General features: G+C 42.0%; 1 protein-coding gene across 1 annotated transcript in view; it reads left to right on the top strand.

Annotated features, from left to right (window-relative positions):
• The first annotated feature begins 2,484 nt into the window (after positions 1-2,484).
• LOC149075757 (uncharacterized) overlaps positions 2,485-18,286 on the top strand; it is a 32,978-nt gene continuing 17,176 nt past the window's right edge. Inside the window, exons 1-4 of the mRNA XM_089243260.1 lie at positions 2,485-3,609; positions 12,887-13,097; positions 14,554-14,595; positions 17,096-17,207. Coding sequence (XP_089099386.1) covers positions 3,531-3,609; positions 12,887-13,097; positions 14,554-14,595; positions 17,096-17,207 — 444 coding nt within the window. The 5' untranslated portion in view covers positions 2,485-3,530. The remainder of the gene's footprint in view (positions 3,610-12,886; positions 13,098-14,553; positions 14,596-17,095; positions 17,208-18,286) is intronic.

Below are 18,286 nucleotides of genomic sequence, written 5' to 3'. Positions count from 1 at the left end.
GTGAGTTTTTAATGATGAATTTTTGATGATGACACTCCAACTGAACCATCTCATTTGTGCTGCATTTTTTTAAATGAGCATTTTTAAATGCAGCTGGTGGTCTTAAATTTGAATGTGTGCGTGCCAGAGTTGCCATATGGGTGCTCCTCTCTTCCTCCTCCTAACCAGGTCATGGCTCGCCGCTCTGTCTCAATGAAGAGCTATGAGCAGGTGGTCGAAGACCTGAGCAATGCTGGCAGCTGTTTGTACTGAAACTGAAGTTTGTTTCGGTGTAATGCTTGTTATACTGCTGTCATCTACATTTCAAACTATGAGTGAAGTGTAATGATTGAATATTTATACCTTGTAGGTCTGTGTGTTGCTCTCTGCAGGGGTGCTCTTCTGATAACGTTAAGACGGCACTGGAAAAAGTACAGCAGAAAAAAGAAAAACCGTAAAAATGAGTTTTTTTCCACAGAACTCCTCCCCGCCCAAAGAAAGGTGATGGGACTTTACCGCTGGTGGTGGGAGATACACCCCCCCCCCCATTTATACAATTTTTCTGAAAATATAAATTTACTTAGAAATCAGTGTAAGAAAAGGTTCTCCTGGATATGGGGAGCCCTGGTCAAAACCGTTGGGGGGGGGGGAAACCGCACAAGAAGAAAATATGGTCTAGAGTGGGACCATGGAGAGGCAAAAAAGGTTAAAAACAATATTATAGTATATAGTTCGAAAAAAAAGTTCTAGGATGCATATTTAAAGTTGATCTCCGGGGCAAGGGGGTTTAGGCTATATCCCAGACCGTCTTATCCCTTCAACCTGCATATCAGAAGTCACTAAACCTCCTATTATAAAATGCCATGTATTTTTATTTAGTGAAGCAGGCTTTCTTCCGATTTGTAGCAAAAGTAATGGGTATAGAGAAAAGAAAAGTGTTCCATTGAGAAATCAACTTTATAAAAAAAAAACAACTTGTTAAGTTGGTTAAATGAGAGGCTTTTAAGGAGGGCGAGATATCTCGTCAATGCTGCGTAAAGGGTTAAGAACATCCTAAGCCCCGAGCAAAATGATCTTACTGAGGCCACCTAACTGGCTAGAAATATCTGAAACTTTCGCAAATTTCAACCAGGTCTCACTTTCTCTCTCATGGAACTCCCTTCCGGACCTTGCCCCGGGTGATCCTACGAATTGAGACTCACTAGCTATGGCGCAAGCTTAAGTTGTGTCCGACCCCAATATTTTCCAGCATCTATAACACCCCTGCAATGACCAACTTTCCTCTGTGTTTTTCGATTTCAAATATCTCGGTGAATATTGCACACTTAGAAACGTGGATTTTTTTTTTTTGGTTGACACCAGGAGAGACAGGGCAGCAACTTTGTTGCGATTCGCCATTAAAATACCATACGTCCTGTTACCTATACACTCTGTACAAGCATATACACATTAGATCAGTCGGCTACGTCATTGACGTTGGAGGAAGTGGGGGGGGGGGCGGCGTATCTCCGTCTATGGTATAATAATCAAATGAAATTTCAAAAAAATTCTGATGTGCTCAGCTGGAGCCATTTCCGAAATTAGGGAAGACAGCTTTGTAAACACTTCTACCATTCCATAAAAACAAAAAACGCTTGGATGCGAGTGATAATATGCGGGTCGCCCCTAGGCCCAGAACCAAAATTTCGTTCGGAGGGGGGGGGGGAAGAACCAAAGTGATTGAATAATAGATTCGGCCATCTTTTTCTAGTCATTCTCTCACATTTCGGGGGGGGGGGAGCAGACCCCAAAGGCCCCTTATTTCAAAATATTATTGTGAAAAACAATAAATTATAGCCACTAAAAATCGACATACTCAGTGCAGTAATTTCAATTTTTTCGTATTGATGCGTACGTGCGTTTTTTCTTGCAATAAGTTAATTTTGCGTGCATCCTTTAAGTTTAGTGCTTATAGTGGATATAATTAAAATTATTAGCCTACAAAAAAACTAAATGTTCAACAAATGGAAAACATATTACTTAATGTGCGGGAAGATAAAATATAAGATATCGAATTGCACTGGGGGTGCGGGATGGAAAAATAGTTAAGAACCACTACCCTGTATCTTTTACTACGGAGCACCCCCCTCCCCTCCCTGCTCACAGAGGCCAAGTGTAAAGTGCCATAAAATAAATAAGCCTGGGGCTGACACATGCTTTCAATGCATTGTAAAAAAAAAAAAAGAGTTGTGGATGTTATTTTTCCTCCAGTGTGCGTGGTTTAGTGCATGTCTCCCCCGCCCCTCCCACATTCTGTAGCAGGGCCCCTAGGCTGTGATCTTTGGCGGGTCCATTTTTATTTATCAAAAGGCCTCAACCACACATCTTATCAATACATTTTCATCTTTACTGAAGGAAGGGAAAAAAGAGAGCGAGAGAGAGCCGGAAACGGATGTGCGTTCTCATTACGTCAGTGCTCGGGGGTCTGTGGCACGTGACTACGCAATGAAAACAAACCGATCGCTGACACTTGGGCGGACCTCCTTCGGGATGCCAAGAGGATCGTGTCGCGCCGTCGTCCGAGAATATTCGGTTTCGATTTAATTTCGTCAATTAACTTTTTCTTCATAAGAAGCGCTTTCGGGGGAACCTTCCGCGATCGAAGCGTGTCATTATATATTTCCCCCTATTCGATATTCTTCAAAACTACGTTTCCGAAAATGCGAGGGAGATTAATCTCGCCGTCGCACGGGTGAGCTCGATCTTTGGAACAGCCGCTGAGAACCAGGTCCATGTGACGCAGGCTCCGCCCGTGGGAGGAGCCAACGAGCCCGAACGACGAATAGACGTCCACGGGAGCTGCATAATTTACGCATGTCCGGGTTTTATTTATTTATTTATTTTTTGTGTATGTGCGAGCACTTGAGCATGTCGCAGAGGCTTTTTTTCGATAACCGGTTTCTAGCGCTGCTCGGGCTTCATTTATCAAGTTTTATTTTATGAGACCGTTTTTCACATGATTTTTGTTTATCATTTCTAAGATATGTGCCCTCCCACCCCCCCTAAAACAACAAAGGAGTAGCTTCACCGAAAAGATCATTTCTATCGATTTCTCCTCTTTTCTTTCTTGTAGATTTTCACAGGAAAACTGTGAAGAAGGAAAAAGAAAAAAAAGCGCCGAGACCCTTTGTATTTTGGGCTTCTTTTTTTTTTTCTCCTGGATATTCCAAGTAAACAACGCGAATATCCTAATAATTCGAATTTTCATTTGTTTGCCGCGGCTACTATCTCGTGTGTAGATAGCCTTGTGTGGGCTATCTACACCCCCCCCCCCGAGAAGTTTATGTCAATCACGCTTAACCACGTGGTCGTTGGTTCCGGCCCTCTTTCTACACACGACCCCCTCCCCCCCGCGTCGGCGCCGATACCTTCGTGCGTGCGTGTGTTTTTCTCTCGGATGTCAATCCCGCCATCTTGTGTACGATGTTGAACGTGTATAGACGTCGTCGACGTGAATCGGGCGCCAGGAAAATAAGCTCGGTGATGATGGAGTCGTCGTTGAGGGGAAACGAATGAAGATCGCCATGAGCTTGGAAACTCTACTGGAAGCGGCCAAGTACATCGAGTACAGATCCGAAGTCAAAGCACGTGGTAAGTGTGTGTGTGTGTTGGCATTTAAAAGAAAAGTTCAATAGTCGCTATTCATCTCTGTATGTTACTCAATGTATGCACATGTTTATTGAGTTCGTGCGAATATTATTTACACGTGTGTTTACATTTGTTATGAATTTTCGTTGTGTGAGGATCGGGAGCCGATAAGCGATCCAATCGATGATGATGATAATTTAATGATGATAATGAGCGCTCGCGCGCGTGTGTGTAAAGAGAGGTGCGATGCGCCAAGAGTCAGTCAATATCTGGCGGATTTCATTCGTGCTGTGTGGGTGCGTAACGTGAAACGGGCCAATCCCTTGTGACGAATTCAATTACAGCTTCTTTCCCCCCCCTCCTCTGGAGCATTAAGGAGAGAGCTCTTGTTGTTGTTTGTGTTATTCCTCGACCACATTTATTTATACGCGCATGCTGTGAACGTGGGAATGTGTGGTGGTGGTGGAGGAAAGAAATGACCGATGTGATTGAAGGTGGGGGGGGGGAGAAGGAAAGGCCATGCAATGCGCAAGTGTACAACGTGCGCCGCACACATTCTCCATGTGGGTCCCCCTCCATCTCTTCATTGTGTCGATGAAAAAAAATCATTTTACTTGATTTAAAAAAAATCTATAGCTGTAGGTTCTCGAACTGTGGGCCTTCAACTTGACAAAGGTTTTTCGAAAAGATTCTTTGTTTAATTGCTCTGGGGAGCATGGGCGGAGATACGGGAGGAGGGGGGGGGGCGTGTGGGGCATATTGCCCCCCAGCATCAGAAGGAGTGGGCAGATATAATTTATGTATATGAATTGACATCATCGTACCCAGCCCCCCAGCAATAATGACCTTGCCCCCCCCAGACTTCCAAGTCTATCTCCGCGTATGGCCGCTGGTGGAAAAAGTTTGAGAACCCCAGGTCTGTACAAAAAAGCAGGGTCAGGCACAACCTTCTATATAACCTATATATAGGAGGTTGTGGGTCAGGGCCCTCTAAAAAGCATCATAAGGGGCCCCCGGGCCAAGTGATTTTTCTGAGGCCCTACCTGGCAAATTCTCGAAAATTTCAACCAGATGGCATTTTTGTGAGACCCCGGCCCATGCGTTGAGACGGCATTGAGCAAGGCCGCAACTTGATGCTTGGTCAGCCGTGGTAAGGACACATTTTGACGCCTCGTTGTAATGTTTCGGGAGGGCTGAGAGACTCACGCCCCCCCGTCTGGTCCAGGGCACCAGACCCGCCTACTCCCCCCCCACCCGCCCAGTGGTAGTGCTGCGGTGCCGGAACATGTTGGCTGAGGCTGTTCGAGCTTTTCCCTCCCTCAATAAATTTGACGAGGGAGCTGAGCCCCCTTCTCCCCCATAATTAATGAATATGCAATGTACACACACCACTCCCTTCTGCACTCCATGCACACATGGCCCCCCTTCAGAGTTTTTGTCGTAGCCAGCAGCCCGCTGTTCATCCAGAAACAAGACCATGGGTGGAGATACGGGAGGCATGGAGCGCATTGGTTCCCATACGGGGGGAAGCAAGCATATAGGGCATTGCCCCCCCCCCCTCCAGTGTCAACGGTGGCCAAGTGTAACTGCATGCCCCCACCTTCCCCCAGACTTCTAAGTCTATCTCCGCCTATGAACAAGACTTGATTTTTGAATCAGTTCATAGTGAACAACATGTTTAATGAAGTCGGATCTCCGTATCCTAGGAAGTTGGGGTCACGGGCAGCTCGAGGAAAATTCCCTACCCGCGCCGGACCTATTTTTGGCGTCAGTGCCGTCTTATGAGCATCATGGGAGCCCCCCGTGCCCAGTGATTTTTCTGAGGCCCTACTAGGCAAATTTGTATGCTTACTCAAAAATTTCAATTAGATCTCATTTTTGTGACTCCCCGGGACCGTGCTCGGGGAGCAGGTCCCGTCCAGAACGACGCCCCGTGAGGTGGCACGGTTCACGAACTGCACCTTGGTGGGGGTCCATCCATAACTAAGTGATTCTCTGACACCCCGCACTTTAGCTGGAAACAGGGTCGTCTTAAGGGGATTATTAGGCACCTGGGTCAAGCCATTTTTTGAGGCCCTTACCAGGAAAATTTTCGAAAATTTTAACCGGATCTAATTTTTGTGAGATCCCATCGTCCCCCTGAGGGCCATGCGTTAAGACACTAGCTGAAAACAATAGCTTTATATACCTATTCTTCAAAACCATATATGTAGCACCATATCTCATCATGTAGGCAGCCGCTCCCTCTATGGACAAGAGATCCATTGGTGAAACTTGGATTGGGCCCGTGCGTTAAGGTGGCCTTGGTTCCAATGAGAGTTCTGCTAGATCAGTGTTTCTCAACATTTTTTTGCCCGTGGCCCCCTTTGAACCATATTTTTTTCCTCGTGGCTCCCCTGTCTTACCCAGAGTTTTCGACCCTCATCTAGAAGCAAGATTCTTTATACATATTGAATTGATTTTTTCAGTGAATTTATACTGAACGAAAATTTTGCAAATAAGATTGGCCTCCAGACCACTGGGCTAGAATTTACTGAGCTTCCCGCTAGTCCGAGTTCTATTCAGGGCCGTCTCAACATTATGGGCTCCTCAGGCAAAGTGATGCTATGGTAGCCCCATACTTAGCTGGAAATAAACAACCTACATATTTCCTATTTATTTTCAATATTTATTATACTTTACAAAATATAAGGTGGGGTCACTTATGGACATGAGACCCCCTTGCACTACCCCTCACAGGAGTGGGACTGACAGAGCTGCAGCCCGGAGCCTGATATGGTTTTCATCATTTTCGTTTTTTACACTATAAATTTAATATAGAGGAGGGGGTCTGTGAAAAATCTAGCCGAGGGCCTGCGAAAAACCCCATCCTAAGGAACCTGCTGTGAAATGTAGGCAGTGAGGCCTGGGTGGGTCCATGCCCAAAGACGGCCCTGGTTTTATGGGTGGCTTTGTTGGATTCTGTAAGTGTATAGTCACTAAAAATATAAAAGCTTTATTTCTTCCCACCTTAATTTTTCTTCTCAGCTCTCTACAGCCCTCCAAACCACCTGTCATGGCCCTTTCACCATTTTCTTCCGTGGCCCCCTTAAAGTATCCCAGTACCACTAGGGGGGCCATACGGCCCCCGGTTGAGAACCACTGTGCTAGATTATGAAAGTAGGCATGGTACATATACATATAAGCTGGTTCCTACTCCCCCCCCCCCGACGTATATATATTTCACTTGAAACAATGGTTCTCAATCAAGGAGTCCACACCCCTCGTATGTCCTTGGAGAGATTCCTGGGTGTTCGTGAGCTTGGATGGGGGGAAAAAAACAACTTTTTATGTTTACATTATATTATGTGTTGACTATTATTCCATAAAGGGGGTCCGTTGCGTTCGTCTTAATCCTTTAGCGCCATTGACGAGATATCTCGCCCCCATAAAAGCCTCTTATTGTAGCATTGACAAGCCCGGATAATTTTTAAAAAGACTTCTCAAAATAATCGAATTTCTGATTGCAGTTGAATGTATTTTATGACTTTTTATTTGCTACACCCTCATCACTATTTATTCAGCAAATGTCATTTGTTTGTTTAGCGTGTTTTTCAATAACAAGAATTATCTGTCACGATGGAACATCAGAATTTTAGAGATGCTAGTGCAGCACATGGCCAAAAGAAGGTTAGGAACGACTGATAGCCCCCCCAGGACCTTCTTTGGCATGGGCCGTGCCCTGTGGGGGGCCTACATGATGATCTGGTACTATGATTTCAAATGTAAGTATGTAAGCTGTTACTTCCAGCTAAGTTTGCCTTCCCTAGCCCATCACTTAGCCCGAGGATCCCACATAAGTGGATATAGACGTGAAAGTCTAGAACGACGACGATGATGATTGCTGCGGGGGGGGGGGGGCGGCATGATGATAATTCATATATACGCATATACATTAGATCAGTTTGCTCCACTTTTGACGCTGGGGGGGGGGTGGCAATGCCCTCCCGTGCGACCCTGTATTTCCGCCCATTGGACCCCTTGATGTTGAGACGGCGATGCGTAAGACCCCCACAAGAGGGAACTCGCTGTACTCTAGCCTAGGGTGGGTGAATCGAGCAGTGGTGGGCCAACTTCTTCCTGTTTGGGGGTACCAACTTAACGGTCAGCTGCAGCTTCGCGGGCCGCACCAGGGGTGCCATTCCGGAGTGTAACCCGCAGAAATAAAGTTACCCGGTAAACTAGCAGATTTGTGCACGCTAAATTAGTAATGATGAGAAACTCTGGAAATAAACTTTTACGCATTATATTGCTCCCCCTTTTTCATGAACTCACAAATATTCATTGTATATCTGATTGTTATCAGCTGGACGCAATGCATCAACAATTTTAGTTTCAATTTAAAATTCATGGTTTAAATTTTATAAATAAAACATTTTTTCCAAATTTTTCTTGCCCCTGATGTGGCACCCCCTCCTATAGCGGCACCCCGTGTGGCCGCAAGGATGAAAACGAGGAATGGTTTCACGCACCGGTAGGTTTCGAGAGGCGTTTTAATACCGAGATAGGAAAATATCGGGATATTATTAGGGTCTGCGTGGCCTAGTTGGTTGAAGTTTTGAGATGTCATTGTGTAATTTGGCATCCACGTAAAAAAAAAATTCGTTACAGTGTGCAAAACATCAAATACAGGGCGTCCATAATTAAAAGACCCTATTTTAAAGTAGCTTACAGGCGAAACCAGTCATCAGAAAAGTGTGAAATTTTGTGGAGGACTTCATGAAGTGATGGGAGTTTGTTTCGGGGATGGTGGGGGATTAGTTGCACATGTCGCCACCAGAGGGCGTTTCACTTTGACTACCTGTAGTAAACATGTGTATTTATGTGATGTCACGCAGCAGCAGTTCGAAAAATATGTGGTAGATGGCAGCACTATAACAACAATTACACAGAAACAAGCTTCACGGAAGGTGCACTAGACACACACACATTCCAGCCTGTACCAATTCGTTAGAAGTTCCGTAGAGGAATATGGACGAGGTACATGTGTGGTTTAGTAGTAGTAGTTAGTACTCACAACTGCCGAATTTGGGTACCAGAAAATCAGCATGTTATCTTAGAGGTTTGGTTGCATTCAGTGACGGTATGGTGTTGATTTACTGCATCATTTATTCTCGGTCCCTACTTCTACGAGGAGTTACGTTCTACAGGTCCAGTGACATGTTCGATCACCGGGAAGCGATATGCATTGCTGTTACAGAACGAAGATGTTCCGGCTCTGCAAGCACGTTACTGCCTTGCAGGCGCAATCTTTATGCAAAACGGAGCTCCTCTACACATTGCAGTGTATGTTAAGAATGTTCTTAGAACACATTTTACAGAAGACCGTGTCATCAGCCGGCACTTACCTAATCTATGGCCTCATCGATCCCTGGACCTTATTCCATGCGATTTTTGGCTTTGTGGGCATTTGAAACGTCTGGTAAGTCATGAAAATCCAAGAACTTTATCTGACCTTATAAAGGCAGCATTTCACGCCACGTGCTGAACATTTCTCCGCACACACTTCAATCAGTGTGTTTTGTCTTTGTCACACGATATTTCTACTTTGCCTGTGATGACGTACAAATGTCAGTGGTTGGCCACCCCTGAAGTAGAGGGTAGAATATTTTTTAAAACTGGACACAATGTTCTCTTAGTAATAATGAATATATAAATCTGTTAGAATTTTCATAAATTTGACATTGCTCTCAAAAAAAAAAAAAAAAAGGAGGGCTCAGCCACTCGCTGTCATAGAAATAAAACTTGTACTGTATAATTTTTTTTAAATAAGGTGTCTGCGTTTTCAAGAATGAAAATGTTCATGAATAATCACTATAATATGTTAGAAATTAGTGGACATTATCATGAAGGTCTCCGATCTCTCCCCATAATCATTTCCGTGCGGGCCCAGCGTCTGGTAAAGGGGGGGGGGGAGCGCTCAGAGCTTCGATTTGGGAAGAATTATACAACATGAGAACGACGGATAAAACGGTCAAAGATAGCTGATAAAATTAATGACATGGTTTATGGTTTTTCGATCAGTATGGGTATGGTCCCTCGTGCTTCCAGAGAATTCTCGACTCTTCTGATCGATATAATTTTTTTTTTAAAATTCTGTTCTCTGTTTTGTCTATCGTTGTGCGCGGGAATGGGACTGCGCAATACATTGATTTGCATTTTTACGCTCCCTAATCACGTACATATTCTGAGCTGTATGATGAAATCACTGAATGCACACACTAAAAAGATAAAAAAAAATGTATATATATTACCAAAATTGGTTGGAAAATTACACGCAAATTTACACTCTAGAAGAGGAAGGGATTTTAACGGGGCTGAGAGACAAAACTTTTGTGAGACTTTTTTAACGGTGCCTCCGCGTACATCAGTATATGGTGGGGGGGGGGGGGGGATGATTCTGTAATTATATATAATATGTTTTTCCAATATTTCTTTCCTTCAGCAGCCTGCATCGAAAACGATTACAAAGCCTTCCTACTTGAGCAAGTAATTATTTACAATTTGCGTTCACACCTGTAATTGCTCCATATCTTACCAGCAGTGGTAATTATTTCCTTCATTGATGAAAAGAATTGTGTTTTTCTGTTAGATACACACAGTGTTTCATTCGCATGGATTACGTATGCAAACAAATTCATTGCCGGGAAAGGAATGGATGGGTATGAGTTCTCCTGTAGTAAAAAATGGCATACAGTACCAAACCTGCCAACTCTCCGGATTTTTTGCCCTTCTTCCGGCTCTCCGGATTTTCCTCCCCCCCCCGACATAGGGTTTCCAATGTAAAAGCTCTCGCGGAAACCTTAAACCTTAATGCGATTTTTAAAATTTTCCTGAGCCGCATTATAACTGCCACATTGGAAATCACCAAATCTTCTAGAAATTGCATCTATTTTCAAGAATTCTTTCTCCCCCGATTGCGAGCTGATAAATGCTTTCCCCGAAACACTAATAGTAATAATAATAGAAACAAGAAAGAGAGAGAAAAAAAACACCTATTTTTCTGTTATTTATACTGTACGCAATAATACCATACTGCCTTGAAGAGAAAAGAAAACATTTCGCTCATATTTGCCAATTACTACGGAATTTCTGTAGTTTCTACTGATTTCTACCATAAAATAGGTACTGCTGCAAAGTTCTTTTATTCAAGGATTTCTTTGAATCCCATTATCCTATCAAATAAAAATGACGTCACACGAAGACCACATCTCCCAAGAATAAATATCAAATCAATAATGAATCAACAAATTGACATAAAAAAAAAAAGTGGTTTACACCAAGATAACTAACTCATCTCTGCCTAGAGTTCATTTTGATAAATAAAACAAAGTTTGAATTTCAGACACAGATGGCGCTGTGAAACGAAAAACTCAACATCTATACATACAAAATTGATTTTCCTGTGTGTCTGTCTGTGTATATGTTCTCCATACAAATCTACAATTTCATAATAATGTTTGCCAATTTGTATGTGCTCCAAAATAGGTCCCAACTGAAACGATCGGATACTTCAAACGTTCTTCAGAGTTGGGAAATGCCCGATACGGTCAAAAAACTAACTGTCCAGCAACAATTACTTTTGGAATGTCTACTTTGGTCACCTTGGTTCCCAATCGATGGTTTGTCACTTTTTTAATGATCTCAGTATATGAAGAAAACCCGTGCAGTGCCAGGTTAAAATGTCAGATTCACAATTTTTTTTCTAAAGGTGAAGAAAATTCATTTGAACTAAAAACAAAAATTCATGAGCAAAAAAATTTGAGGGACTGAACTGCCTCCTCCCCCAATTTTTTTTTGGGGGTGTGTCCTCCCCTCCCCGGTGATGAACATTTCTGCTACGGAGAGGCTTGGTTCCAAGGTTGGCATATATTATGGTCTCTACCCTCTTCTGTTATCAGACTTAGGACAAAAGCTGACTCCGCCCACTGGCAGTTGATTGACAGTACGGGGTGGGGGGGGGGGAAAGACGTTATTATAGGACATGAAAACTTTTAACGGTATATGCGCTCGGGGTTCACTTTTTTGAGAGTTTTAAGAACCCGAGAGATATCTCGGGATTGCCGCTGTAAGGGTAAGTGATTACGAAGCTATTCCGTGGAACCCCCGACGATTATGAAGTTGTTATACGGAACCTTTGATGGTTATAAGGCTATACAACAGAACCCAAAAAAACTGATTTTGAATATTTCTCTAATAGACGTGGTGTCCCCAAGGCAGTCCCGATATCATCCTGACCCCTCGGGTAAAATGGTGTGCTGAAGCTCCACCTCTTAATTTAACACTCAGAATATGTAATAAAGAAAAGCCCCCCTTACGAGTATCAATAACTAAAAAATTCTTTGCTGTGAAAGCTCTGGGTTCTGGGATTTTTGAGGGTTCTGTGACGTTTGATTCCGCGGAACCTCATATAAACTCTCATGGAACCCCAGTTGGAAATCTATGCCCTAGGGCAGCCATCCTTAATCTGTTGTTCGCGAGCACCATGTTGCTCCCCGAAGCATCAAGAGTGCTCAGTGCTCATTCCCGATTTCGTTACTGCGAGCTCTCGATCAATGCTTCAATTAAGCATCCTGTAAAAATTGCATTCAAGGATTACAATTTTGCATATTTAAGGCATACGTATTTCTAAGAAGCCGTAAGGGTTTGCTCTTCGTTTGATGATAAACATAGGCAGTGCTCGTGACAGGTTGAAGACCCTTGCCCCGGGGCAGAGACAGAGAGGTCTTAAACCTTTTTTTAGACGCGAGCGCACCGCCTTTACCCATCACCAAAAGAAGAGCACCTTTACGACAAGTTTGACATACGGATGCATGGAATCAGGATGATTTCAATCCTTGAATGTAATTTATACAAAGTGTTTAATTGGAAAGTTGATTAAGAGTGATCGCGAGCACCGAATCGGAATGAGCATTGAGCCCTCTGGGCACTTCAGGGAGTACCATGGTGCTCGCGAGCAACGGGTTGAAGATGCCTGCCCTAAGGGGGTGAATCGAGGCGAAATTCTCATTCGCGCGAGACGTCTCCCCCCCGCGTAAAAACTGTACCAGTAAAATTACCCAGAAAAACCGTATACATCAAAAATCAGTTTTCTCTACAAATTACTCTCCATACGAACACCCTTTAAACTGTACAACGAAAAGCAAATTTCAGCATGTATTTGGGAGCCACTTGAATTCTAGCATACTTGCAAAATTCTGTATGATTTCTCAGACATTTGTATCTCTCTCTTCATTTGTAGGTGAAGAGCCTCATGACTATTACACATTTTCAAAGCTTTGCTCTGCAAGTGGCAGCAGCAGCCCAAGCTTCCATGTATCTCAGCCTTCCCAGTCACAAAAGAATGTGCAGCATTCATCAAACAGCCAGTCCAGCGAAGAGGTCATCAGGGAAAAGAGAAGATCTGGATCTTCCACCAGCCGAGACTCTTCATCAAAGGAACATGGAGGAGGGTAAACACCTAACGAAACATATTTACAATTTTCAATCACTAATGAACGTTTTTAAACAAAATTCAAAAATGTTGTTTTAAAAAACGAGGTAGAAATTGATAAGGATTTTTAACTATAATATTGAATTTTATACAGAGTATGTTGGTGTGTGAATTGTGGGATTTGTTTAACCTTTCGCTGTCCTGAGATTTTTTCGTCACTTCGTTGGCGTTGGTAGCGTTCGTACTTTATAGCAGTGTTTCTCAACCGCCGGGCCCTAACACCAGTCAAACCGGGCCGTGAGTGATTCGTCGTTTCATTTTTCCTATTAATTTCTCGTTTGTTGTATATATGATTTCGCGTTTCACTTATGTAAAAAAGATTCAGTGGGCAGTGGGCTTGCAAAAGGTTGAGAACCACTGCTTTATAGCGCCTCCCCCGCAACGAGGAAGGCCCCGAATTAGTGCTTGGATGTTTGCAGTTTTGTATAACTTACGAGATCTGCCAAGAAACCGAATTCACAGGGGGTCCTTCCTATTGTTGTAAGGGACAATTGTAAAAATGCAGTACCGTTGTTTCGTGATGCGAGTCTTCTATGTCGAGTTCATCCCTACATAGGACCACGAAAGGTCAGCGTATCAGACGAGATGAATCCACATCATACACTATGATTTATCTATTGCTGTGACTCTTTATATTATATGTAATTACGGAATATACAGGGTGTCCTGTAAGTCCTAATGCAGCCTTTATCTCTTTGTCGCACAGATCTAGTTCCATTTTATAAAATGCTTAACATGTGTTCAAAAATCACCCTCTACCAGTTTTGAGAATGAAAATACAGTGTGTCCTAAAATGATAAATCCAAGTTTTTATCTTGTTCTCTGTTTCTTCTGAGGCCAAGAAAAAGACTTCACTTTCTAAGTGTAATATTTTCTGAGATGTTTGAATTAAAAAATGGAAAAAAAAAGTTGGGAAAGAAAGCATAAAGTAATGGTCAGTGCTCCTTTCCCTCATTTGTTCTGTTCTTTACCAAATTTTTTCCGATTTTTAATTATTATATCTCAGCCAATATGGCGAGATTTGTTATTTTGGGACACACTGTATTTTCACTCTCAAAACTGGTATAGAGTGGTTTTCGAACACATTTTGATTAGTTTTTAAATTGGAACCACATCTCTATGAAGAACGATTGATAAGATAAAGGTTGCATTCGGACTTCCAGGAAGGACACCCTGTATAAATAACATTAAAGAGATGTTGTGCTGCATATATACATGTAAAAGAACAAAAAAAAAAAAAAAAATTATTTCTTGCTCTTTAGAATGAAATAATTTGATGCGTAGAAATACACACACTAGTAAAACACTGCACATAAAAATAGTTTGAAAAAGGCCGTGGTTGAGATTTATCCAGAGATTTGTGTTGCCTGACATGCACTCATATGTGATTATTTTTCCTGAATCTCTTGTATTAGGAGTGGCACTCGAGAGGTTCATAACAAACTGGAAAAAAACAGGTAAATGGTAGTTTTAGAAAATTCTTATTGTGTTTTCTATGAGCGTGCTTCTCACATAAAAGAAAATTAGTTTTTCATTGTAAATTTGCATGTGAAAATTTAACATTCAAGAAAGTCTTTTTCAGTCTCAATATTGAATTCTGAGAGAAACTGTTCCTTCCCACTTATGAAAAAAATGGTTTAACCAGTTATCAACTTTGACTCGAACCGGGTTCCCAGTGATCTTGAAAAAAATTAAAAATGCCAAATATTAACCCTTTAAGTGGTTTTTAAAATTTTCCTGATCTGCATTATAATTGTTACAGCAGAAATCACTAAACTGTCTAGCAATTATCACCCATTTCCAAAAAGAATTTTTTTTTTTGCCATTGCTTAAGTTGATGAATGCTTCTCCCCCTACATAAAATGATGATAAAAAGAAGGGGGGGGGGAAAGCTATCATTTTCTATTATTTATGTTTTACGCAATAATAATATATTAAGAAGTCACCGACGAATAAGACAAATGCACGAAAAATACAAAAACTCCTTATACATAATGGGTGTCGTCTTCAAAGGAAAAAATATTTAACCACTTAATCACTCTGACTGAAGATCTCACTTGGGTTGGATACCAAATCTGAACTCCCGGTTGCTCAGCGGAAGAAAGTGCGTCTTTTTATAAGCGCCGGAACCTAGGGGCTGAGGCAATTTGAGCATTCCCCCCAATAAATTCTGTAATGGGGCTGAGCTCCTCCAATACTTTCTGGAGGAAAAAAAAATGCAACTCACCCTCGCTCTCCTGCGTACATGCTTGAGTCCCGTGTATACGGGACGACCAGCAACTTTCAGTCTCCCCCCCCCCTCCCAAATATTTTCTTCATGTCGGCGCCTCTGCGTCTGTTCACGTCAAACGTCGTGGTCACAGAACAAACATACTTTTTTCCGCTGAGCAACCGGGAGTTAAAATTTGGTATGGAACCCAAGTGGGATACTGGGTCAGCTTGTGTGATTAGCGGTTAAATATTTTTTCTTCCGAAGACGACACCCATTGTGTGTGTCGAAATGATTAGAAGTTTTGCATTTTTCATGTATTTGCGTTATTCACTGATGACTTTTTAATGTTCTTAAGCAAAGTTGATCTGCTCTTTCAAATACTATGCTATCTCGAAGGGAAAAGTAAAACATTGTCTCCCTTCCCCTCTGTTATCAAACTTTGAACAAAAGCTGACTCCGCACGGTGACAGTTGATTGACAGGACGAGGAAGGGAGGAAAACATGTTATGAGGGGAAAGACTGTTGTGCACAGCTAGCTGGGCTCATCAATGCCGAGTGAGATCAATGAGTGTTTTAAGAATCCGAGATATTTCGAGATTTACAAAATAAAGCGGTTCAAGTTAGACGAGATATCTCGAGATTGTCGCTGTAAGGGTTAAACAATAGTCTCGAAATATACAAATAACTGAAAGTCAGGGAAAAATTTGGAAAAAAAACGAACCTGTGAAAAGCATTTTCGCAAGTTTGAACTATTTTTTCTTCAGGAGTTTTGGTCAAAATTGTCGAGCAGATGTTTCTGGGAAACCCTACTTACGCGAAGTAAACATTAAGATATTTGGTATATGTTATCTAAATTTAGAAGGCTCCTGGACAAATGCTCCATGTGGAAATCGGGCTTGTATCGGGCTGTATTATTGCTTGCATTGGTTTCAAAAATGAAGCATGGTTATTTGAAGTTTAAACTTCTCTACAGTGTATCTCCATCCACGTTCATGAATTTAATCTGGCAATCTTGTGCTATTTATATAAGCCTTAGTTTTCTCCTTTAAATCAGTTCTTTGCAAATATATGTGGGAAGGACAGATTTTTGGGGTTATAAAGGTCCTGTAGCAAAAATGCTCAGATCTGCTGTTTGTATGGGAATGGGAAGAAAACCATCAGGATCATTTCAAAATGTCCTTCACTCAAGAGGTGAGGCGCTTTCCTAAGTCGTTTCGTAACAATGCTCAGAAACATTTTGAATGAGATTTATGGACTGTTAGTCGGTTAAAAAAATATTCAAAATAAATTAATTTGGTTTTGGTATTAAATTCTGTACAGAGGAAAATAAAGCATTTTTCAGAGAAAAATTAAACGCGAGACAAAGTAAACGTGTCTTTTTTGTGTGGTTATCAAATGTAGATTATTTTGACAACTAATACGTTTGTTTGTGCTTAATCTTTTAAGCGGCGAAGCAGAAATCACCAACCCTCCCCTTTTCAAAATGCCATACTTCTTTTACAGAAATTGGCTTTCAGCAGGTGCAAACTGAGCGGCCATAGGGAAAAGTGTTTCATTGAGGGCTTTTAAAAAGGAGGCGAGATATCTCGTTAATGCCGCTTAAAGGGTTAATAGAATGTCTTAAAAACAAGCTGTACAATAACTTCTGAACAGAGACCCTTTTGCTTCTTATTTTTCTTCTTTCAATTATGATTCATTTGTTAGCTGCAAAAGTGTGCTATATGTTGTTGTTATGCTTGTTTCAGACGGGCCCATTTGAAGGAATGTTTCGAAGCTTTGAAAAAGCAACTTCCGAACATGGACGACAGAAAAACCTCAAATTTGAGCATTCTCAGGGGTGCCCTCCGTTGCATACAGGTAATGGCTGGTTGTTGCTGCGAATCCACGAAAAAACAATGTCTGTGGGCATTGATTTATACAAGGAAAAATTACCATCGTTAGTGTTGTGCAATAGCACCGAACTCATTAGGTAAGGCATATTGTATTGCACTTGTAATGAAATATGAAAATGTAGGATCAGGAAAACATAAGGTCAGTGTCGTATTTGGGTTTTGAAGAAGTACAGTGAAGCTAGTTTAGATTGGACGCTTATGACCCCATTAAAATTAGTTCAATATACAGAGAGAGTCTTTATACACACACATATTTAAGGACAGGGTAAAATCTTTATACTCCCTTTAACTCGGGGCCGTCTTGATAGAAAGTAAGTTATGGTGTGGGACCCTCTATCTGGCTGGAAGTATACCCACTGACCAATTTATGGACTTGTTCTAAAAATGATTCTGATTTTGGTATCATATGCACTAGCGGCCCCCGGGCCGTACCCGAGTGTGCTCATGAAATTGAGACGGCTCTGCTTTGATTTTTAGACTGTTGGTCACACACACACACATAAAAACGGTACTTCCAATTAGAAAAATTATTCCGGAATTTAATTAGGCAGGAAAAAACCCCCATATTTTTGATAATTTTTGTCGCGCCACGGTCATTCTCTGTACACAAGGGCTGATTACACCGGGACCTACAATTTATAGGCAGCCTTTTTTTATACTCACCGAGAGGTTGGTACGCTAAAAACTCGATGTGGGACTCCCCGTGGTAGCAATCGTATTCTGTGGTCATGTCGCCGTTTCTGTTGTACCCCTGTGTGTTTTTGACAACCTGAAAGTTTCTGACAAGGACGAACCGGGTATCGAATTCACGACACCTCAAAACATCCTTTGGTACTTTAAACTAGTGAAATCCCATGTTTGAAAATAAGGTATTCGTAGCGACATCGTGTGCATTGAAACAAGCACAGACTGTAAAGGTTCATCGCAAAATTGAAAAAAAGGTTGATCAGATGCACTTGAAAAAATTTCCGGTGCACAGCACACGTGCAGCTCAGTACTAGGACCGTCTTAAAAGCATCACCCCCCCCCCCCGCACGCAAAGTG

Source organism: Pholcus phalangioides, unplaced genomic scaffold, assembly GCF_987345545.1.
Source record: "Pholcus phalangioides strain wild (caught in Gottingen) unplaced genomic scaffold, Ppha-v1.0 ptg000015l_1, whole genome shotgun sequence".
NCBI classification, from domain to species: Eukaryota; Metazoa; Arthropoda; class Arachnida; order Araneae; family Pholcidae; genus Pholcus; species Pholcus phalangioides.
This window is presented reverse-complemented; position numbering and strand designations above follow the sequence as displayed.